At 43.0% G+C, this 24,255-nt stretch overlaps 1 protein-coding gene across 1 annotated transcript in view; it reads left to right on the top strand.

Annotated features, from left to right (window-relative positions):
• SORCS3 (sortilin related VPS10 domain containing receptor 3) overlaps positions 1-23,173 on the top strand; it is a 578,941-nt gene extending 555,768 nt beyond the window's left edge. The window contains exons 21-27 of the mRNA XM_078077136.1: positions 5,953-6,076; positions 7,489-7,601; positions 11,728-11,859; positions 13,601-13,700; positions 14,723-14,828; positions 20,334-20,494; positions 21,237-23,173. Coding sequence (XP_077933262.1) covers positions 5,953-6,076; positions 7,489-7,601; positions 11,728-11,859; positions 13,601-13,700; positions 14,723-14,828; positions 20,334-20,494; positions 21,237-21,301 — 801 coding nt within the window. The 3' untranslated portion in view covers positions 21,302-23,173. The remainder of the gene's footprint in view (positions 1-5,952; positions 6,077-7,488; positions 7,602-11,727; positions 11,860-13,600; positions 13,701-14,722; positions 14,829-20,333; positions 20,495-21,236) is intronic.
• The last annotated feature ends 1,082 nt before the right edge of the window (positions 23,174-24,255 follow it).

The raw sequence follows: 24,255 nt of genomic DNA, 5'->3' as shown, positions 1-24,255 counted from the left end.
CACAAATGCAGTGATGGTGAACAACTGTGATCTATAAGTAAATAGAAGAGAGCAAGCATTCCTAATCCAATAATAGTCTCATATGCCTACAGACCTATCAGGGGAGATGTGAAATTGCATCAGTAGCTCTGTGGCTCTTTTTCAAGAGCCCATATTTTGTGCTAGATGTTGTGAGGAATACAAATCAGTGCAAATTCCATCTGTTTCCTTTAAGAAATAATCTATTTGAGAATATGAAGTTATAGGTACTCTAAGATATGGTGGTAGGACTGTAATGTTACTGGCCCAGTCAAGCAGCCTAGATGGTGATGGATGCACACCTTGCTGATCATGGAGTGACTCATGGATGAAGTTGGTCTTACCCTGGCATTGAAAAAACAGTAGAACTGAGGCAAAGGAAGGGAAAGAGATTTGTATGGAAAGGTAAGGCATGGTTGTGTTTTGTATAGACAGATTCAGACAAAACAGAGGATTCATTTGGGCAGAAATTTAGAGAAAAAACTGAAAGGTAGGGGGGATACATAACAGGTGGCTTTGAGTGGCATAAATGATGATTTTTGTTTGAAGTTCATATTTATTATAGGATGACAGAAGATAGAACCAGATTCATGGACAGTGATACTTTAAACTTTTGATGAGCTTTTGGATATATGTCTGAGTGTGTGTGTGTGTGTGTGTGTGTGTGTGTGTGTGTGAAGGTTTGAGGGGATTTTTTCCCCTAACTATGAATTTTCACATTAATCCCAAAGCCATAACCCATCTGTAGATACCCTTTTGCTTTGTTTCATTCTGGTCTTTGTATATATATTTCAGGTTGCTTTACGTAGTTCTAATCATAGTATATCCACCATTATGTATCTTGCCTTTTCCACTTTTTTTACATGTAACTGTATAATCTGCTGAAGGCTTTAAGTAAGGCAAGCATAGTGATAGCATAGTCTGTCCAATTTGGGAATGGCAGCTTTTAGCAAGGGATACATTTAGATTGTGGAGGTTTTATAATGTTCAGTATTAACTTGACTTACAGCGTCTGGGAACTGGTGTAGGCTGCATTCAGAGATTTCCCTGAAGCTCCTTGTTCCATTAGTCAAGTGGAAATCCCATAACTAAATAGTCACCCAGAGCTTTGTCAGTATCTTTCTGGGCTCAGTGGATAATATGTGACCTGTTGCACATAAGGGATTCTCTGTGGGCAGGAATGTAACCCACAACCTAGGCAGGGAATAAGGTATTATTCCAAGGAGTCTCACCGTGGGCTGGCCCTGCAGCTTGGACAAAGTACAGAGACAGAGAAGTCAATCAGCTGCCTGTTGGATTTGTAGAGCTCTGAAAGGCCAATTTGCTTGAATTAACAGAGGTCTGGCTTAATAAATGTGTCTGCTTGCCTAATAGATTTAGTAAATGAACCTTAAAATACTTGATTTAATTTAGCATTACGCACTAGGTATTGGTGGCCAACAAAGAATTCAGGAATACTGTTGAGTGTTCCAGCTTTGCAAGGAAGGTGAAATCAGCCATGATGCCATATCAGTTGATGAACAACAAAGGCAATTTGGAAAACAAAATTAGCTCCTGTCTCTTCCCTAGCATGGAAGCCTGTGGTCTGCCACCTGCGGACCAAGTGTTCCCATTCAGCACTATTTACTGTGACTCAGAGCCCTGACTGGCTGATAGGATGGCACACTCCCTCCCACCACAGATGGCATCCCCTTTGTCCTGCAGCCCTGCACCCTTGTTTGGCTCCTGGATCTCCTAGGGAAGCAGCCAGATGGAGGGAAGAGCAAATCTGCAGGGACAAGAAGAATTCCACTCCTCTCAAAAGAGATGCCTTTAGGGACGCCTGGGTGGCTCAGTTGGTTAAGTGTCCAACTCTTGATTTCAGCCCAGGTCAGGATCTCAGGGTTGTGAGATGGAGCCTCGCATTGGGCTCCATGCTCAGTGGGGAGTCTGCTTGAGATTCTCTCTCCCTCTCCCTCAGCCCCTCCCTACCCTGTTCTCTCTCTCTTTCTCAAATAAATAAATAAATCTTAAAAAAAAAAAAAAAAGTGATTCCTTTGCCTGGCAGAGTACCAATACCCAAGTCTAAGGCTACAAGAGTGTGCAAAGAAAGGAGGGGGGGCACATGGACCACTAAGAGCTGAAGAAGATGACATGGAAGTAGTGAAGGTTTCATGAAGAGACAACTGTTAAGGGAGAAAACTGCCTGCTGGTGAGAGGTGGGAAGATGACAGCTGAGGGCAGGGAACTAAAATGGAGGACAATGGAATATAGCCATGGTCAGAGAGAGTCACTCATAGAATCAGGAAAAATAAAATCACATTGATTATTTCTTTCATGTTTTCTGTCCCAACATTTTATTATGGAAAATTTCAAACATACACTAAAGTTGAAATAATTCTACAGTGAATATCTATATACCCACCATCTGTAGTCTACCATTAACATTTACTATTTTTGTTTTATCACATGTCTGGTTATCTGTCTGTTCTGTCCACCCATCAGTTAATCTTAATTTTTTCACCCATTTCAAATTTTAGACACCAGTATACTTTGTGCTAAATGCTTCAGCTTGCAAATTATTAACTAGGATTCAGTATTTGCTTACACTTTTTTCCCCATGGTGGTATCAATGATGAAATGCACAAATGCAAAGTGTGCACTTTCTGAGTTTTGACAAAGGCATTCACATGTAACCTAAACTCCTGTCTCTCTCTCTCCCTCTCTCTCTCTCTCTATATATATATACATATATACACCAAAATATATATTACCATCACTCCAGAAAGTTCTCTCATTCCCTTTCTCAATCAGTACTTACCCCCAACCCCCAAAATCAGCCACTCCTTTTTTTCTATCATAGATTAGATTTGCCTGTTCTAGAACTTCATATATATGATTATACCATATGAATTATTTTATGTAAGGCTTCTTTTGCTTCTTACAGTTTTGGGATTTATCCATACTATTGTATGTATCTTTTTTTTTTTCTTTTGTGTTTATTGTATGGATATACTATGGCTTGTTTATTCATTTTCCTATTGATGAATTCCTGGGCTATTTTCAGTTTGGGGCTGTTACAAATAAGCTTCCATGAACATTTTTGTTGGTTTGTGGACATATGTTTTCTTTTCTCTTGACTAAATTCTCAAGACTGCAACTGCTAAGTCATAAAATATAAAATGGTACATCTACTTTGGAAAAATTATTGCAATTTCTTGTAAAACTAAACTTTTTCCTAAGTGGCGGTATCATTTTATATCCCACCAAAAAATATATGAGAGTTCCAGTTGCTCTGCATCCTTAATCATCTTTTATATTATCATTTTTAAAGAAAATTTAGCTATTCTGTTGGGTATAACTGGTATCTCATTTTCATTCCAAAGAATATGACTAGGTAATGAAGCAACTGAAGGTCTCCTAATAGATAAGATTGAATGGGTTGACCAGTAGGGACTAGAAAGTTTGCCTTAAGCCATTCATCAATCCTGTATATTCCGATTGCTGAGTAAGTGCTCACAGCTCTTTCAACACAAACCCTTCATGTAACAGATAAAGAACTAAGGCTAAAAATCGGGTCTACTTTGCCCAAGGTAATTTATTACAATAGCAACTGAATAAAGCCAGCATTTCAAGTCTTTGTTCTTATTACACTAGAAATGGCAACTCTGTGGCACATTATTCCATTGCTATGGCCAACATTGGTATGCTGAACCCAACTTGACTTCAGCTTCCTTCTCAACACAGGACACTGAACAGCCACTATCAACCCATGGGAGTTGATGTACATCACAGAACCTATTTGCAACTCATTCGTTGTTGAATTCAGAAGGCCACACCCTTGTGTGTACTGTCACTGAGCCTTAAGAATACTTGAACTCTGGGTTCTGCCCTTAGTTAAAAGGAAGACTGTTTTCTCTTTCTTTTTTTTTTTCTTCAAATTTTTATTTAAATTCTAGTTAGTTAACATATAGTGTAATATTGGTTTCAGGAGTAGAACTTACTGATTCATCCCTTACCTGTAACACCCAGTGCTCAACACAAGTGCCCTCCTTTCTACACTCACTGCTTTCTTTCATGTAGCAGAGAAGAAAGTATGTCACATGCTTAGGGCAATATCTCTCATCTTGCCCAACTCCAGCTTACCAGCCTGGTCATAAAATAAGGGAGCTACAGAATTTTATTTTATTTTATTTTTTAAAGTTTTTATTTAAATTCCAGTTAGTTAGGGACGCCTGGGTGGCTCAGTGGGTTAAGCGTCTGCCTTCAGCTCAGGTCATGATCTCAGGGTCCTGGGATTGAGCCCCACATCTGGCTTCCTGCTCAGCGGGGACCCTGCTTCTCCCTCTCCCTCTGCCCCTCCCCTCCGCTCATGTTCTCTCTCTCTCAAATAAGTAAATAAATAAATCTAAATAAATAAATAAATAAATTCCAGTCAGTTAACATACCGTGTAATATTAGTGTCAGGTGTACAATACAGTGATTCAACACTTCCATACGTCACCCGGTGCTCATCACTGCAAGTGCCCTCCTTCATCCCCATCATCTCTTTCACCCAACCCTCCCGCCACCCCCCCCCCCTTCTGGTCACCATCAGTTGGTTCTCTGCAGGTAAGAGTCTGTGTCTTGGTTTGCCTCTCTCTCTCTTTTTCCTCTCTTTGCTCATTTGCTTTGTTTCTTAAATTCCACATATGAATGAAATCACATGGTATTTGTCTTTCTCTGACTGACTTATTTCAGTGGTACAATGGTAGCCTAACTCTGGCATTTTAAAGCAGAAGAAATCAAATTAGGTTTCAGAGGCCCAGTTGGAAAGTCTGAGCTAGAAAGCAATTCTAGTCTTGCAGCAGGGACGCTGTCTGAAAGCCACGCCTTTGAGCCTCTGCAGGGCTCTGGCACACACGTCTAGGCCATGTTCAGTCAGGAGTGCCTGAGTGCTGGCCCATACCCACCCCTTCAAGAGCTGCTCTGTGCCTCCCCAAACGGTTACCTTCTTGGTCTCCATCCCATGGCTGTCCTGACACACAAAGAGGAGAGGGAGTCTGCTCATCTGTGCTTGTAACATCTCTTTAAGAGCTGCCTTAGAGCAGCTTCCTACTGTTATGTCATACCTTGCAAACAACAGGAACTTGGAAGGGCACAGGCCTTAAGATGACCCCTGAATAATGACTCTTCAACCTCAGGATCTGCATTCTTCTATCCTAGAAGCACCTGCTTTTATCAAGGTCCTAATCCTCAGGAAAGTAATATATTCTGTTTCTCTCTATCCTTGGGAAACCTGTATATGTTGTGATCAGGAAAATAAAGCAGAAAAAGAAAAAAAGAATTAAAACAGTCACAGATATGTATGTTTATTATTTTCCAACCTATTTAAAATGTTAGAAGTGCTTTGCAATGGAAAACACAGATATAATAAAGCAAAATGCCAGTTATTGGACCATGCATCCAACTAACATATATATTCTACTATATGAAAGTAATGTGCCAGGATGGATGAGACAGAAGTAAATAAAATGTGACCACCTTTCTGAAAGGTCTTGTAGTCCAGTGGAATACAGGAGGAAATGTAAGTGACACAGAATATTGGAGGAGAAGAAAAATAAATGATCTATTCCCAGAGCCAGCTGGAATAGGTTACAAATGTTGCTTCTACTTTGCCCCAGGAGAAGGAACAGAGTGACTTGCAAAATCCAGAGTGTCCAGTCTTATCTTCATCTTTTGGGATTGCATTTTACAGTGTATTTCAAGGATATTAATACTCTTCCTGGATACTGGATATAATCACAGTTTTTGAAAGCTATGAAAAGCCATTTTCTTTTTTCTTGTTTCAAGTTAGGATCCCTTGGGGACACACAAATACCATGCAGATTTGTGACAGTCTGAGATTTGTAAGAAAGGAAGCAAATCTGATATCCCACAAAGGACTAAACGAGTATTTCTCCTTCTGTCTTTTAGCCCCTCATCACCTTGGACAGCAGCATTTCCTTCACGTTCCTGGCCGAAGGCACCAACACCATCACTGTCCAGGTGGCTGCTGGGAATGCCCTTATCCAGGACACAAAAGACATTGCTGTGCACGGTAAGCTCTGAAAGTTGTTCTGTGATGCTCCCTCCTGCCCAACCAATCCCCTTTGCCTACCCTCATGGCAACCCCTGACTGCTTTGGCAATTCCCCAGGCTAGGGGAAAATTATGTAGGTCAACCAGAATTTTCCAAACATACTGTCTACCTTGTTCCTGAATAGACACTGAGGCTGTAAGAGAAACTGGCACACATGGGCATAGACAAGCATCTGTTATTCCCTAAGATGTATCTGTATCACATCCTGATGGGGTCTCATTAGACAAACACATATCATAAGTTGAAGTTTGCTAAACTAGAAAGACTATCATAGAAGCATCTAGATCCGACGTCCTGCTGAGGTATCTACAATATGTATGCAGCACCGACCCTCTGTGACCATGGGGACCAGTGATTTCAAAAGAGGAGCCATGGTTCCCTGACCTTGCAGAACTAAAGGCTGAGTTACTGAGATGAAGTACATATTCCGATTGTTGGAAAATTCTAATATCCTTGGCTGCAAAGGCTCAAGAGTAAGGCTAAGAATATGAGGGCAGAACTAGAAAGAAGAGTGGATAAGGCCACTATCCTGTTCTCAATCCGGAAAAACATTCCTAATTATTAAATTTATTTTAAATCAAGTTTTGCTCCCAGCACCATCCCACACAACCTCCCCCAGGCCCCTAAAGACTGCCACTATACCTGGGGCTTTCTAAAAAAGTTGTACTAAGGTATGTGATCCTCTGACTCAGAACATATTTCTTCAGCCTCACGTCAGGTGAGCACCTTTTCCTACATTTCTGCAATTTTGATACTCTGGCTCTCTCATCAGGTACCTGGAGGACTTTTTTCAAGCAAACATTTTTACTGAAGTGTAAATTTAATGCAGAAGAGTGCACACATCACAAGTGTTTAGTTTCATGACTTACCACAAAGTAAACAGATGTGTGTACCCACCAACCGGGTCAAGAAACTGAACATTAGCCACACCCTACGCACAGGATTTCGATCTAATCCTCTGAGATAGTTTCTAGGAGGAAGGTCAGAGGAACCAAGGGGAGGACAAGTGGCAAGGCCCCCTTCCCACCAAGCCCAGCTTGTCAAAGCTTTATCATTGGCTCTGCATGATACTATCACCAGTAGCAAATACCTCCTTCTTCTGGGGTTTCATACTTATCTTTCATTTCAAGTAATATTCTTTTGCCAGAAGAAGGGCTTAAGATGCTAGGAACTCCTACATGGTAGGAGCATAAATCCCCTTCCAGTCACCAAATCCCACCTTCTTTCAGAAGCCAAGAAACACGCCAATAGGAAGGGATTTTAGCTGAGGCCACATGGAAGAGTGGACCCTTTCCCTAAAGCACAGTGATTATGGCATCTGCTAGTCCGCCACCCCTCTCAGCCCTACTCACACACCCTCTGTCCTTGCAGAATATTTCCAGTCCCAACTCTTGTCATTCTCTCCAAACCTGGATTACCACAACCCTGACATTCCTGAGTGGAGGCAAGATATTGGCAGTGTCATCAAGAGAGCTTTGGTTAAAGTAAGTCGGCTTTATCTTTGCTTACATGTTATTAGGTAAAGGAAAGAACCAAATGGTCTATCCAGAATAAATTTTCATGGGTTAAAAGCACCATCCTACAGTTATATAAGGATTATCTCTCTGTCAAAAGAGAGATAAGAATGAGGAGGGTGAAGAAAGGATGGAGGGAAGGGGGGTGGGGGGAGAGACAGAGAGACAGACAGGAACCAGTGTTTAGGGATGAGAATTAGCCCTATCTTTATACTGAATTTTTCTAAGACAAGAGCTGGACCCCTTTAATGAACTAATGGAGGGAGCACTCATTGAGTCTATACAAATCTCATTCACTAGGCTTGTTCTTTGCCCACCAAGGGGGTTTCTTAACCAGGTATTCAGACTCACAAGACCACCATTGACTATACATGACAATCCGAACGCTACAGGCCAGAAAACAGAATATGCCTTCAGGGTAGTAGAGTTCTAGGGTTAATCCATGGTCAGATTGGCCTTAGAAAGCTTTGAAAGGGTTTTGTTAACCCTTTGCTCAGAACAAGGCACTAGAACATAATGACAAATGCAGCATGGGTTTTCAAATGTAGAGGTGAGTCTAACATGTGACTAGTTCTATGGCAGAGGCATGGCCAGCATGGAGCATGGAGAAAAGTATGATTCACTCTATCCAGGGAATGCAGGCTTAGCACGTTATTTGTGATTCATTAAATACTTGTGAGCTATTACGATAGTCTTTGCAGGGAATACTTGAGCTCAGTTTTAAAGGATACATAACAGTTAACAGAAGGAGGATGGTGTCTTTCAGGTAGAACGAACAGTGTGTGCAAAGCCACGGACTACTGAAAGAGCACAACATATTGGGGAAATGGCAGAGTCTAGTGTAGCCATTCTACAAGTTGTAAGGCCGGTGCAGCTGGACTTGAGCTAGGATGGTCAGCTCATGAAGCATCAGAGAAGCTTGCAGAAGTCCAACAGACACCCAGTAAGCACGGGGAATTGGAAAAATGCTTTCTTAATTTAAGGAAAAAATGCTGACAATAGATTTATATTCAGACACCCATTCTGGTAACAGTATAGAGGATGGGCTGCTGAGGTGGGAAGTGAATAGAGTGGGGGAGAAATTTCACAAAAAGTGACCAGTTGAAAGATTACTGCAGTTCTCCAGACCAGAGGTAACAAGATCTCGAAGAGGAAAGAGTCAAAGGTTACTTGGGAAGTTGAATGGTAGAATTGGTGACTACTAGTATGTATGTAGTGGGAATGAGAAGAAGAGAAGCTTTCTGATTCCAGAGCAGGGAGGAGATGGCCTCACCCTTTGTTGGACCATGTCAGAGAAACATGCTTGAGGAGCAGTGATGGTGTGATTATTATTTATTTATTTATTTATTTATTTATTTATTTATTTATTTATCTGTCTGTCTATTTATTTGAGAGAGAGGGATTGAGAGCAAGCGAATGGCGGGGAGGGGCAGAGGGAGAGGGACAAGCAGACTCCCCGCTGAGCATGGAGCCTGATGCAGGGCTCAATCTCATGACCCTGAGATCATGACCTGAGCTGAAATCCAGAGTTGGACATTTAACTGACTGAGCTACCCAGGCGCCCCAGTGATGTGATTTTTTTTATGTGAGTTTGGAGCACATGAGGAACAGTTGGGAAGAAAACCAGGGGAATTGAAAATATGGATCTGAAGGTCAAGTGGATGTTCCCTGAACGAAGGCAGAGATGTGGGACCTGAGACTGTGGAGGTGATTAGACCACCCCCAGGGGGTGCGGGGCAGGGCAGACATGAACACTGATGCTCCCTAAGGCAGAGGAGGATGATCCAGGGAAGGACCTGGAAAAGGAGCTGACAGAAAAGAAAAAGAAGAAGAAGAAGGAAAAGAGAGTGATTCAAGAGAGCATTCCTGTGGGGGGTTGTCTACCAGATGATCTTCATCTTAAATCTTTTTACAAAAAGATTATTCATAGAAAGGGATGGAAATGTGACGGCTCTTAATATGCCCTGTGACTGTGAAACATCCAGAATTGTGTATATTTTGCATGATTGTGTTTATTAAAAACATACTAGCTTTTTAATAAATGACTTGGTAATTATAATAATAATTCTAATAAATAATAACAATCAGCCATGTTGGTTGATGCCTGGACCTTAAATCTCATGAGGACCTGTCTCTCAAGTGTCCCTTTGGATGGGATTAAGTGAATCTAGACAGCTCCAGAGTCCCTCCAAGGTTGCTAACTGACAGACCCCCCGCCGAGACCACTATTCCCTGGGATGAAGGATCAGCCTAACAATGGTGCTCACAGCCTTACCCCCTTCACTCCACTGGGTGCTTCTCTGTGCTTTGCCCTTCAGAATGGTCTCCAGAGACTTGCTTCCCCTGGCTGGTTAGGATGAGGGATGAGACCTTCTAGCCCCATAGACTTGAGCACCAAGACTTCCAGCTACTTGGGATCATGCTTTCCATCAGGAAACCAAGGCATCTGGCAAAGCCAGTTCCAAGGGATCCTCTTGTGTTTGGTGGACTTTTCAGGCTTCTGAATGCTACTTGTTAGTTCTCTGCAAGTTGGTGCTCTCACTGTTATGATGTCCCTGAGAATGGACTCCAATCTGTGAGCCTAGTCCCAAATAGGAATCAGAGCTAAGCGGATGGGAAACAACTCCCCAACTTCTATTCAATCCAGCAACTGTTTATTGAGTCTCTACTCTGTGCAAGCATCTTCAGAACAGTGAGATAACCACAAAGACCCCCAGGAATGTTTGGGTAAACATTCATAAGAACCTATCAGAGAAAAGATTGTATCAGCCAGATACATTCATGTCACAGCCAAGATGATCTAAGTCCCTGAAATGTGGTAGACATGGTATCTGGGAGTGCTTGGTGTGAGAGACTAACATGGAGGAGGTCACTGCAAGTGGAGATAGTCAGGGGAGACTTCTTGGAGGAAGCAGGTATTTCCGCCAAATCAGAAGCTACCCTATTTGAATTGGCAGAAGAAGAGGAGGGGTTCTGGATAAAAGACCTTCAGGAGATACATAAGGAAGAATAACCATACTCTTTACAAGGGGTGGGGGGTGACTCAGACTCTTGTTTGCTTTAGGAATTTACCTCCAGACAGAAGCTTCCTTTAAGTTTTTATCAAAAAGCAATATAATCCTTTTACTAAACACTCAGGAATAGAAAAAAATTCAGTCATGATCTCAGCATCTTAACACAACTTTTAGTGTTTTATTTTGCTTTTTTACTCTTACACATTTTTATTTTTATAGGGTTGTAACCAAAGGAATGTAAGGAAATAGATCAGAATGCAGCTATCATAAGTGTTTTTCCATGTTGGCTGACTGTACTAATTATCATCGTAATGGTAAAATAACATTCTATCGGGTGATTATACCATTATTTACTTAAGTTTTTGCATATTTGAGTTTTTCCCCCTTTATTTGCTATTATAAATAATGTTTTTCTTCCTGTATGTGGCTTTTTCTATATTCTGGATCATTTCCTTAGGACAAACACTCCAAGTCACAGTTACTGAATGAAGGCTCTGAATATTTTTATGGCCTTAAAGTAAGTCTTTTGAAAAGCAAATTGGCAATGTGCATTGATTTTTAGTGAGCCCAGCCACAAATGAGAGAGCCTCTTAACTGAAGCCTCACCAATATTAGCAATTTTAACTTAATACAAAAATCCTGCTTTAGTAAGTGAAAATCGTGCTGCTTGTCTTGTTCTTTTTTAAATTTGCATTTCCCCATGTTTGCTTGTAACCTCTTATTCCTTGCTGGCAGCCAGTACGTTCATGCTTTTGCCAGAAGCTCTAGTCCTCTCCGTGCAGAAAAAATGGAAAATATGGGAGGGGCTTTAGACAGTGTTCCCAGCAAATGCTACTTTCAAAATCACTGTAGTATTTTAGTTTCAGTAAAAACGTATGTAAGAGCCAGAGGAGGTAGTGACCAATCCTAGTCCCTCTACGGGGAAACAGAAAGGAAGCCTGGGCATACTGGGCCCCGTGCCTCCCAGGTCGTGTAAGGCAGCACACTTGTGTAAGTGAGCCTTACCCCCGGGCGTATTCTGCTCCTTGTCATGGACTCGGGGAGGCTGGCTCCCCCACAGCTTCACTCTGTGCTCTCTGCAGGTGACTGGTGTCCCGGAAGACCAGATCCTGGTGGCCGTGTTCCCTGGCCTCCCCACTTCAGCAGAGCTCTTCATCCTTCCCCCCAAGAACTTGACTGAGAGGAGGAAAGGCAACGAAGAGGACCTGGAACAAGTAAGTGAGGGAACGCTTGGCGGGGGTGCTTGCCTGCACCTCCCAGTCCAAGGGCACACAACCTCACCTCCTGCTGCAAGGGGAGGGGAGCTTCCTCCCATTGGCCCAGCGGCCTGTCCATCTGTCCAGCACCCAGGGCTGTGAGAAACAACAGGCTTGCCCAGAAGATGCCCAGGTGCACGCAGACTGGAGCATTCGGCACACAAGAACGGAAGGCATCCCAGAAGCACTCATTCCAGCAGTTGGCGTTCCCACAACTTCCTCAGGTCTCCTGCCCAGTGACCTGCCCCTGGGGGGGGGAGGGGGGAAGGAACACAGGAGAGAGAGAAGGAGGGATCTGAGTGTCCCTGTATGTTTCTGGGAAAATAGGCTTCTTGTCCTTAAAGATCCCGGTCAATCTAAGTGCTGCTTCAGGAGAGAAAATGAGCTGCTTTTAAACGTGTTTCTGTGGAGAGAGATGGATTGCTTCATCGCGTTTTGGCTAAGGAAACAGCATGTCCAAAGGGACTGTGGTTTACCGTCCTCATCGAATGGGCGTGTGGTTCCTGCGATGGGCCACGCCGTCCCGGAAGTCAAGGAGCTGGTTCTCCCTCTCTCTCTCCCTGCTCCTGCTGGGCTCTCATGGGCTGTGCTCTGCCTCACGCTTCCCTGCCTTCCTGTGACGCTAAGTCAGGAGGGGTAGAAAAAAGTGAGTTTGAGGCTTCTCAACGTCGACACGAAGCACACATCTGCTCCCACACAAGGCAGTCATTGTGCAGACATCTTCTGTGTCCCTCCGATATTCACCTGGCTGCCACCTCATCCCCACGGCCGTCCACAGTCCTCCTCAGGCAGCAGAGACCCGTCACAGTCCGTTCCTCTGGAAAATGAAGCCGATCCTCGCAGTGAGGGCTGCACACCCAAGTTGGCCAGAAATAAATTCAACTTCTCAATGCACGCATCACTTTTACAAGACCTCTTTATTCTGAAATAGCAAGTGGCATGTGTGAACTATATTTGGAAGCTACAATATCCATCCGTTTAGATAAATAGGTAATTACGGTGATGAATAGCAGCTGTGATATTAAGGCGCGTACAGCCAGATAAGAGTTAGGGACCATAGCCCAAGTCGGCCCCAGCTTTCATGTGGGAATTACAGAGTGATTAAATCGATGTTATGTGTTCCGAGACTTGGGGGGTAAAGTAAAGAGGAAAAATTATTCCATAAAAAGAAGGCAGCTTCCGCTTTGATGTCTGCCTCCCATTGTCTCCAAAAGAGACAAAGCAGAGGAGTGGGCTGGGGATGTACATCCCGGCTTTCATCCTGGCAGGGGCCGCTCTACCCTGTGTGTGTTACTTCATTAGATTAAAGAACTAATGATGGGTTGATGTCCTTTCATTGGAAACCACAATAGGTTGTGCTACGGTGAGTTATAAAGGCATGGATGAAAAAGCACTGAACCAGGGATTGAATGAAACATCGATGTCTGTTATCAACTGTAATTCACTGAGTGACTTTGGACATACCTCTCTCTGTCTCACTCTGCTCTCCAGGGTAAGCGAATAACACCAACTACTTCCTGGGCCTCGCAGGGCTCCGAGGTCTGTGAGAACCAGATTGATGAAAATGTCCCAATATCCTGTCTCCTGACTGAACTCGGTCACTGTTTGCCTCTTGACCCTGGTTTCTTGCTCCACAAGGCAGGACTGTCTCATGTCATGTCTTCCTGTGCACCTCTCTCTCTCTCTCTCTTTTTTCCAGATTGTAGAGATGCTGTTTAATGCTCTAAACCAAAACTTGGTGCAGTTTGAGCTGAAGCCAGGGGTTCAAGTTATTGTGTTTGTCACACAGCTGACATTAGGTGAGTGCCTGCTGGGATCCAGGGGGAAATGGGGATGGTGATGTATTATCCTGGGGAGAAAAGGGGGGAGATCATTAGCAGACACTTCTCCACAAAGGCCTGGAAATAGCTTTGTGGGCAGGGCTCTTGTGTGTAGTGATGGTTACGAAAGATTAATCACAACTTTCTTGGGGCTTCCTGTTGAGGTGGCAAGAAGACTTCATTAGAAGTGGCTTTGCTATTGAATCTCTGGATGACCTTGGGGGAAAATCTACAATTTCCTTGGGCTTTGACTTAATTGTTTTTTGTTTGTTTGTTTGTTCGTTTGTTTGTTTTTATCCACAACAGTCAGGATTATAGTGGGTAGTCCTCAGGGTCTCTTAATTTCTACAATTCTCCGATTCCATGAATCTTGGTTGGGAGACCACAAGAGATAACTTTAAAACTCCTTTTGATTTACAACAGGTAAATCTAAATTGATACAGAGATCAGCTCTAGTGATTGATTTGTAAAAGGAATTTGAAAATGTATGTCCCATTGGGCATCCTCTACCGGCTCTCCAGGAGAGCCTATTTGCTAAATATCTCTTATTAATATAGGGCTTTTCAGATGGGGAGGTTCTAAATGTGCCCACCCAGCAGTGTTTTCACAGAATGGTGTAAAGGAAGAGAATGAAACATTGCATCAGTATTTAATCCAAAGTTCCCAATGGGCCGCCCGTAATTATGTTGACAGGTACTCGGGCCTTCTAAGAGAAAGAGCACTCAAGCCCCTCTTCTCTACTCCCCTTAGCTAGATACACATTACTCAGTTTACACCAAGAACAGTAAGCTTCTCCAGGCAGAGCAGAGGAGTTTACTTGTCCTAAGAAGCTGTGATTGAGGATACTATTTTCATTATTGAAACCAAGCTTCCTGAGAGCACACAGTACAGGGCAGTTGGAGACTGGATATAAGGATGGGACATCAGCTGGCCTCCTTTCTCCAGTGGGAACTCCCTCCATCTAGTAGCTTCCAAGTGAGCCATCTGCTTTTTCCTCCTAGCTCCGTTGGTGGACTCCAGTGCTGGGCACAGCAGCTCGGCCATGCTTATGCTCTTGTCAGTGGTGTTTGTCGGCCTGGCTGTGTTTCTAATCTACAAGTTTAAAAGGTATGTGCTACTATCACTCAATTTTGATATTGAAGCTGGATTCTTGGGAGCTGATTCTTCCTATAGCCAACATTGCTAAACTCATCCCACATAGGTGAAATTAATTCTCTTTGAAGCTCTGTTTGGCATTGGGGGAAAGCAGGAATGGTTGAGGGTCAAGGAATAAATGGGTTTAAGAATCTGAACTCTATCCAATTTATAGGTATATTGAGTTAGGAAAATAAGGGATAGCCTATGAAATCAATTTATTCTCTTTAAGAGAAGTGGAGAGAATTTTCAAACCTCACCTAAATTTCTAAAGTAAGGTCTTGGATATTCAGGAGATCTTTTCTACAGCTTACCACCCATTTAGGGTGGTTAAGTAGACCACCTGCAGCTGAAATCTGGAGCACATATGGACCCACACACATGCATGCACGCACGCGCACACGTACACACACACACATTTTCCTATCTTGTGTTGCAGCTACTGGTCTGTCTGTGTAAATTGGCATGCTAAAAATATTCAACCTTTACCCTTTCCCTCTTTTTCCTGTTTCTAAAGGGCAATTGATCAGGAAAACTAAACTTCACATGTATTCAGAAATTATGTTTGAAGGCCACAGGAGGGGTGACACAACAGGATTCTTATTAAAACGTGAAATTGAAGTCAATAATTCTGTACCATTATTTGAATAAGCTTCTACCAAGAGGTGTCCCGGTTCAGAGTATGAACTCTGCAATGAGACAGACCCCCAATTTTAACTTAGCATTTGTAGCTTTGGGCAATTGAATCTGCCTCCCTAAGCCTTCATCTCTTTATCTGTAAAATGGAGAAGACAATACTTAATAGGCTTACTTGCAGTTTACTTATTTTTTTTTAGATTTTATTTATTTATTTGACAGAGAGAGCAAGAGAGCACAAGCAGGGGGAACAGTAGAGGGAGAGGGAGAAGCAGACTCCCCTCTGAGCAGGGAGCCCGACGCAGGGCTCGATCCCAGGACCCTGGGATCATGACCTGAGCTGAAGGCAGACGCTTAACCATCTGAGCCACCCAGGCGCCCCTTACTGTGCAGTTTAAATATAATAACATCTATACCTGGTACATACTAAATAATCAACAACGCTAAGCTATTTTAGATAACAGAGAACATGATGTCCAAAGGTGGCTTCTGTGTCCCAACATGGCACATGGTAGGCTCTCAAAAAATCCTATCAGTGGCACAGAAATGTGCTTCATACAAAGACTGGTTAAAGTAAAAATATCATTAATTATTCTGAAAGCAAAACTTGGTCCTTGGAGTCTTTCTAGATACTGAAGGTAATGCTTTTAGATTGTGAAAGCCATCAGTTGTAAAGGTGCTGTGCTCCACCCTCTCCCCCAGACCTCATTCACTGCCCTCTAGTGGGTAGCTCAGGCTTCAGAACACGGGTTTTCCTCAATATTCATCTCAGCATCACCAAACTAGTGGGAAGCCTTCAACACCCTCCATATCAGGACAGAGTTTTACCTTCCTACTCAATTAATAGACCAGTGTGTGAGTTCATATCCTCTTGGATCAAGACATGCGAATCCACCTGTCCATGTTGCCTTTGAAGATGGGCACAAACCTTTGTATCACAAGTAGAGAACAAAGATTCCATATAGAAACGGTCTAGTCAAGGCAAGGCCCATTGGTGGATATACTGCAGTTACATGCAAAGCACACTTTCATTCATCCAAGGATTTGATTGTGGGGAAGCCCAGTGGTTGCTGGAGCTTGAAGAGAAACTAAACCAAATTTGTCACCTTTTGGCTTCTAGAACCTCGTGGTTGCCCCGGACAAGGGCAGTAGAAGTCCTGCAAAAAGCTATTTGTGTCAGGCATCTCCAAACTAAGGCAAAACATCCTGTGACTTAGGAAGTTTTCTGTTCTCTTACAAATGCTGCTAAACTCCCTAGACAGTCAACCTATTAATGTAGGCATCTCTAAATGTGTACATTGGAATTCTTGAATCTCTGCCAGGTAATGACATCTCTGAATTATTCTACCTCCGTCGTTCCCCAGTATCAGCCAACTCTTTCTGTGTCCCTGACAGTGAGCTGTGTAGCTAAGGCCCACAGGGAACAAACACCACTCAGGCTGGATGAACAGGAGAGTCAGCTAAGTACACTTACCAATCATCCGTTCCCTTTTCCTTTCTAGCTACCGTTTCTGGAAGTTTTCTTCCCAAAGCTCAAGCCCTTTGGTTGAGGTCCTGTTGGATCTTTTTTTATTTCTTTGGTCTTTTTTCCCTCCCCATCACCTGGAACTCTCTTGATGGCTCTCTGGAGGGTGCCGGGCTTGCTGATGAGTAAAGGTCAGGTTCTTATCTGTGCTTCCCAGAGGCTCCTTTGTTTCTTTAATCACCAATAGAACTTTCTGCGATGTCCGTAATGTATACTGCCCAACGCAGTAACCACTAGTATGACTGAGGAACTGAATTTTAAATTGTATTTAACTTTAATTAATTTAAATTTAAATACCTGCACCTGGCTAGCAAACATTCAGTACATCTAGAAAAAGGGCAGTTGTGTATCTGTTTCCAGATCACTGGCCACGCTGAGTTTTCAGACTCAACACTGTCTCTGTGTAATCATCAGCATTAACTCATTAAACCACTTATTCATCCAACAAACATTTACTGAGTGCCCACTATGTGCCAGGCCCTGAAAACAATCTCAGTGCCCCAAGTGGTCACTTAACAGGGAAAAGAGAAGAGAGCTATGGTGAGCCCCAAGCTTCCTTTATGTAAATATCACCCTGTTTCTCACATTTGATCTTATTCTTGGATAGTTATTTTCTGAAGTTTTAGACAAAGTAATTAGAAATCATTATGATATGGCTTTTATTATCTGAAAATTCTGCCTAACAAGACTTTCTTTCTATACTGTAGATCTGGGTTTTTTTCTGGCTATCCAAGAAAACTTTTGAGCCTTTATATGTTTTTCCAGGCTTTTTTTTTTTTTCTTTTTTTTTTTTTAGCAAGTCTTTCATCACAGTCTGAGGCCTACTCACTTCAGAGAAATTTAGAGAGACCTAAATTTCCTCCCACAGTCTCCTAACACTTAGAGCTGGAGCAAACAGAAACTGAAGTTTTTATGGGTGACTCGGTTGATCCATCTTCCTTCTCTTATTAAAACCTATATGAATATGAGGCCAAGAGATGCCCCTAAATCTCTTTATTTCCCACCTTTCTTACCTGCAAAAATGGGGCTTAGTCTGATATTCTCCCATCCTTCGAGTGCATGTGTTAAGAGATGAAAAGCAATTTGACAAGTTTTTAAAATGTGCACATGATGCCGTAAAATTGTATCCCTTCCACCATCTTTGAAAAATGTTGAAGAATTTTCTGCCTGTTGTTTAGAGATTGAAATAAAGTGAACAATCTTTGTAAGGGAAGATTTATCCACATCCTCCCAGGTATCACTAGGGAAGTAGCAAGGGGGAGACCGTGAACTCTGGCTACAGTTCTGAAGTACACAAACTTGTGGGATCAGGAGAGTTTGACCGCCTCCAGCACCTAATAAATATTACAGCTGATCCCACCGCTCATGAGTAATATGTACTTTTATGATTAGAAGAAATCTAAGTTGTTAGGTTGCATTTCTATTTAGATAAGAGGAAAGTAAGGGCCAGCATGAATTTTTAATCATACATATTTAGAGAGCCTGCGGTCTGCTGCCTCACATAGAATCTATTCATGTAAGGTCCTTGTAAATTATGTTAAGCTGGTTTAGACCAGTAGGAGCCACGAGGACACCTCTCTTAATGTATGAAAAGCAACCATTAAAGAAACAAAAACTGAATGTAAAGGAGTGGTAGGAACCACCCATGTTTCCTACCTATTTTGGGATCTTATGTATTAGCTACAAGCAAACCTCATTAAATGCTCCCATACTCTACCTCATTGGGGTTGGAGTGTGGAAGGGAGTGTAGAAGCTTGAAAACACCACTGCGTGGTTGTAGGGCAACAGAGAGATTCTCCTTTAGAAATGTGCAGAATGTTCTGGATTGGGGTGGGTGTCAGATACCTTAAGTTTTAATAATATCATTGCCAGTGATCAGCTTCAGGAAATGTCTGGATTTTAATCTGATTTCCCCATCATTTAATGGGGTAAGAGAGGTCTCTTCTAGAGATAATATTCCGAGGTAAAATTGTGGTCTTTTTGTTTGAGAATCTAATATATGAAGGTAGAAAGAGCACAAGTTTTGAGGTCATCTGTTCATTCACTCAGCAAATACTTAATATCAACCATGTGCCAAGCACTGTGCTAAATTGCATGTACAGCAGAGAAGACAGAGAATATAGATCCGGCACACATGGGAAACAAAGTCAGCAGACTTGCCTCTTACATCACCCTAAACCCAGCACCCTATTCATTTATTTCATAAACACTGTCCCATAATTCTATATTTTTCACAGGAGAGGTGGGGTAGTCAGAAGTCTCTCAGAACCAAGTTCTGAAGGACAAAAAGGACACCATCATTAGAAGAGTAGAAGGAAGAGTGTTCTAGAGGGAACAGCTGGTTTCAAGTCCCCAAGGTGGGGACGAGTTTGATGTACTAGGTTCTTGCAACTCAAAGTTTGAGGCTCAGACCAGCAGCCTCAGCATCACCTGGGAGCTTGGCAGAAATGCACTATTTCACCCCATCCTGTCCGGACCTGTCGAGTCAGAAATGCGCGTTAGCAAGAACCCGGGTGAGAAATAAGCACATTAAATCTGAGAAGCACTCGGTGAGAGGAATTCACAGGAGGCTACAGGCCTGGAACCCAGTGGGTCAGGGGATATGGAGAGGGGTCAGAAGATGAATCCTCTAAGAAAATTCCAATCTCAACCAGCCGCTCCTCCAACCTTAAGTCTTTCTGACTTGTTTCCAAACCTACAACCTTTGTGTCTTTGAAGGAGATTATTTAGCTTCTCTTAATCCTTGCCTTAATCCTTTACACAATCCTACAAGGAAGCTATTGTTACTCCCATGGAGCAGATGAGGAAACTGACTATCCAAGTATTTAAGATCCTTGGCCCACAGGTGGTGTTCTGAAGATAGGACCAATGGCTAGAAACCTTTTTTTCTTGGCTCTTCATAAAGGAAACCAATGTGAATTGATTAACTTGATGCAACCTTAGAAAACGATGTCTTTTCACTGTGATATAATCGTATGCATCTCAAAGTCCAGCTCCTTGTAAAACTTAGTGAGGGATAAGTATTTTAAGGGTTTTAGTGCATACCTGCTTAGCAGCATTGCCCTTCTGTTGACACCTGTTTGGTTTACCCCAGAAGGAGGTGCATTCTTCAGGGAGTTCTGTGGTTTACACTTCCCCTGGGCATCTGGTCTTTGGCCTTGTGTTTCTTGGCCTCATGGCTACAATATCTGGGTGACCAGCCCCTTTCCCAGATGTTTGGCCTGTCCTATAAATAGCTTATTCCTCCCCCTTATGGCCCAGAATCTCCCAATGGCCCAAGTTTGGCATACCCTGTGATCATAATCTGATTTTTGTAGGAAAATCCCCTGGATTAACATCTATGCTCAAGTCCAACACGACAAGGAGCAGGAGATGATTGGGTCAGTGAGCCAAAGTGAAAACACCCCCAAAATCACACTCAGTGACTTCACCGAGCCCGAGGAACTGCTGGACAAAGAGCTGGACACCCGGGTCATAGGTATGTGTGCTGGTACCACCAAGCTCCTGTGTCCTCCATCCTCCAAACGTGAGGGCAGTCAGCCCACATGGCCTGTTCTTCAACTCATGTCAAACTGGAGGGGGTTGGGAAACAGCTGGCTACAGAGACATAATCGTGTTTTAAAATTTGTATGCCACCTTTGGCCACATGAAAGTGGCAGATTTTTTTTTTTTTTCCCTTCCCTTATAAATAGACCAAGATCGAAAGTGCTGGAGTCAGAGTGGGGGAGGGATGAGGCCAACTCTCCATCACTATTGGGATTTTTCCTTTCTTCTATGAAGCAAAAGCATTAGATGTCCTAATTCGTAACCACATACAAGAGGGCTCTAGCATATTCCTCATCTGTGAAATGGGAATAATAGTACCTACCTTCTAAAATTGTGGTGATAATGAAATGAGAGTATGTCATTAGCCCGGTGCCTGCCGCAGAGGACGTGTTCACTGCATGTTGGCTCTTAGTGTTGTCATCAGTGGTGTGTAAGGTGACAAGTCATTGCTCCCCCCTCGTGTGCTGGTGTGGGAAGCGGACACTTTAAACATAGGTGACAGAAGCCAATGAGCTGGTAGTATAGACTAGCCAGGTGTCCCGTTTAATAAATACCTATCGAGCACCCGTTCAAGATGGCTTGGTATGTAGCAGTAAATAAAATAGACAAGATTCCTGCCCTTGTGAAACTGACATCCTCGTTCCGTCTGTCTGTCTGTCTTCTCTCCCCCGCAGGAGGCATTGCCACCATTGCAAACAGCGAAAGCACAAAGGAGATCCCCAACTGCACTAGCGTTTAATACCAACCAGCCACGTGGTCAGCCATCTTTCTGACTTTATTTTTGATGATTACTATGACTATTATTATGGAAAAAATGAAAATGTCTTTTTTACCTTTTGTTTACCAAGGGCCCCTTCATAAATAGCAGGCAGATGCTTAGCTTTGGGAGGCAAAAGGCATTCTTAGCTGATTAAAATGAGACAAAAAGAATAAATGGCTGTATTTGTGCTAAGGGCAAAGGATGCATCTTCCCATGGCCTTCTTGCTTTATTCTGCCACTGACCATATGAGGACTCTTTTTCCTTGTGGTCTCTTCATTTTTTTTCTTTTTTTAAGTTGAGTTGGCTTCTCATTAACCTCCCATGTGCCCCCCTCCAGCCCCCGCAACATCACCCACACCCTCCCCCCAGCACACACACTCTAAAAAACACAGACCATTTCCCAGTTAGATCTGCAGGAGGTGGGTTGGTGGGGAGTGAAAGTAGGTGCAGAAAGCGTGCACACCTTTACCAGAAAGAGGCCCTGCCTCGTGCATGTCAATAGCGAGGCTCCAGATGGCTTACTGTATATAATTACAATGTAAATAGCTTTTTATTTCCTAAGAAATAATTTAATGTTTAGTAAAAAAGAAAACAGAAAAAAGAAAGATGTGTGTGTTGGCTTATGCACTCACCCTCAGAGCTGACCGACCCCCAGGCCTGCTAGACGTGTTGGGTTCTGGACGCTCTCCAGTTGTCTGTCCCACTTAACTCTTGCATCTCTGTGTCCATGCCATAGCTGGTTTCTGCTTATGTATATAAAGGGGCGTGGGGTGGGCTTCTTTGGGCCAAGTCGTTAAGGAAGGAGTAGACTGACATCCTAGAACATGGGGGGCTTTCTATGCCATCAGTGACCTGGAAGAAGTTGCAAGACGAAGCCCACCAGAGACTTCAAACTGAGACACAGGTGGGCCAACAGGCTTCCCCTCCAAAAGGAAAGCGTGGAGGATGTTTATCAGCCTGAGAAAATGGGTTTTCTCTAAAGAAGCTCGGCCGCGGATCAGAAAGGGACCGTTTTTCTGCTTTCTGGTTGGATTCCTTCTGGAGAATTCTTGGGCTGTTTTGAGCTCAGAAAAGTCCCCTGGGCCCCGGGCGAGGCCTAGTGAGTGCATCTGGGCACAGGAGGAGTGAGAGCGCTTGGGAGGGATGGGGCATTTGCGACATCACGAGTCTGTGTAAGCCCTTGCAGGCCAAAGAGGGGGCTAGCCTTTCATGATATTAGTCCAAGATGATTTTAGCAAAGCTGTGCTATATGCTTGTCAGATGTACACAACTTCCTTAAAGTCAAATGTCTGCCTTCAGTTCCCTTAAGATAGTTCTTGCCTCTGGGTGAGCGGCTTTCCAAGCCAGCTTTCTCGTTCCCAGCCCCCTGGCCCCTCCGCCCATTCGCACACACCACTTCTGTTCCCTAGGGTCACTTTAAGCCATGCCGTAAGCATTGTTTTCTTTCTAGGCGCAGCCTGAGTACACTTGTTTTACAAAATGATATACTGTATATATATATGGGAGGAAAGGCCGGATTTTGTACCTGTTAATTTTCGTGAGATATCGTTTGCCTTCTTCTCTGTGAGACCCTGAGAGAATGCGACCTAGAGAAGGCTGACTGGCTACAGCGTAGATCGGGAAAAGGAGTGCTTCTAGAGATCCTGCTTTTTTGTTTCAAGGGTTAAATGGGGCAGACAATTGCAATACTTGTACTAAATACTGGAATACAAATGCATGAGTCATGTCTATATATACAGTATATGTACATATACTGTTCTTGATTTTATTGTTCCATTTGAATATTTCTACTGTAAAAAAAAAAAAGACAGTGGTTTTGAAATTGTTGAAAATAAATGTATTTTTGTACATCAAAGCTATATACCTGGCTGGGATTTTTCTCTTTGGGTTTCTTCACCTATTGCTGTCAGTCAGCTGTCGCGGCAATAAGGCTACATGGCCAAAACCGAAACAGAACAAATAGCTTATAACCCAGATATTTATGTTTTACTCATGAATCTCCAGGTTGGTTGCGGTTTGCCTGAACTCCATTGAACTGACCTGGCTCTCCTGAACTAGTTGGGATGCTGGCTTCAGTTGGGGGTCCAGGCTTGCTTCATGAGTTGTCCTCTTCTGGGACCAGATGCCACCCAGGGCATGGTCTCTCATGGTGGATTACAGAATTCCAAGTGAGGCCAGCAGAATACTCTTTGCCTGTAAGGCCTTGGCTCAAAATGATCATCCTGTTTACCATTGTCTCCATTCTGTTGACTAAAGGAAACCACATGGCCACGTCCAGCATCAGTGGGCCAGGGAAATAGGCTCCGCCTCCTCTGGTGTAAGGTACCACAAAGTTACATGACAACAGTGTGACAATAGGATTCTGGTCTAGGGGAGGGCATGATGTGTTGGGAACAGTAGTAACAATAGTTCAGTCTACTCTACTTACTCATTTTCTGTGGTCCTGGGGGGAGCTTTCATTAGATGGCCCATATTCAAGTTTCCCACCCCAATATTTGTGGCCAGGAACTTCTGAGTGGAAGGTTTGGCAACCACAAGGTCTTCGAGTGGCATCAGATCGCACTGAGTGGTAGATAGAACTGCAATACAGGCCTTGAAGACTTTAGCAGAGAAAATGAAAAGAGGAGAGGGAACCAGGAAGACGTATATTCTTTTTTTTTTTCACTATTATTATTGTTAACCTTTTTAATGCTGTTTGATGCATCAAACCAGCAAAAGATCTTCTCTTGCCTACTGCTGAGTAAGGAATTTGGAAGAATGAGTGAGTGGCTCTTCTCCACATTAGATAATAAGGGAACGTGAACTAAGTACTTAGAATAAGGGCTGTAAGTTAGATGTTTTAATCTTTTTAGTGTTCAAACTATGTAATAAATTACCATGGATCCCAGAAACCCAAGAAACCAGAGAACTTTTGTCATTAATTTACTCCTAT

The sequence above is a fragment of the Halichoerus grypus genome, chromosome 7 (genome assembly GCF_964656455.1).
Source record: "Halichoerus grypus chromosome 7, mHalGry1.hap1.1, whole genome shotgun sequence".
Classification (NCBI taxonomy): Eukaryota; Metazoa; Chordata; class Mammalia; order Carnivora; family Phocidae; genus Halichoerus; species Halichoerus grypus.
This window is presented reverse-complemented; position numbering and strand designations above follow the sequence as displayed.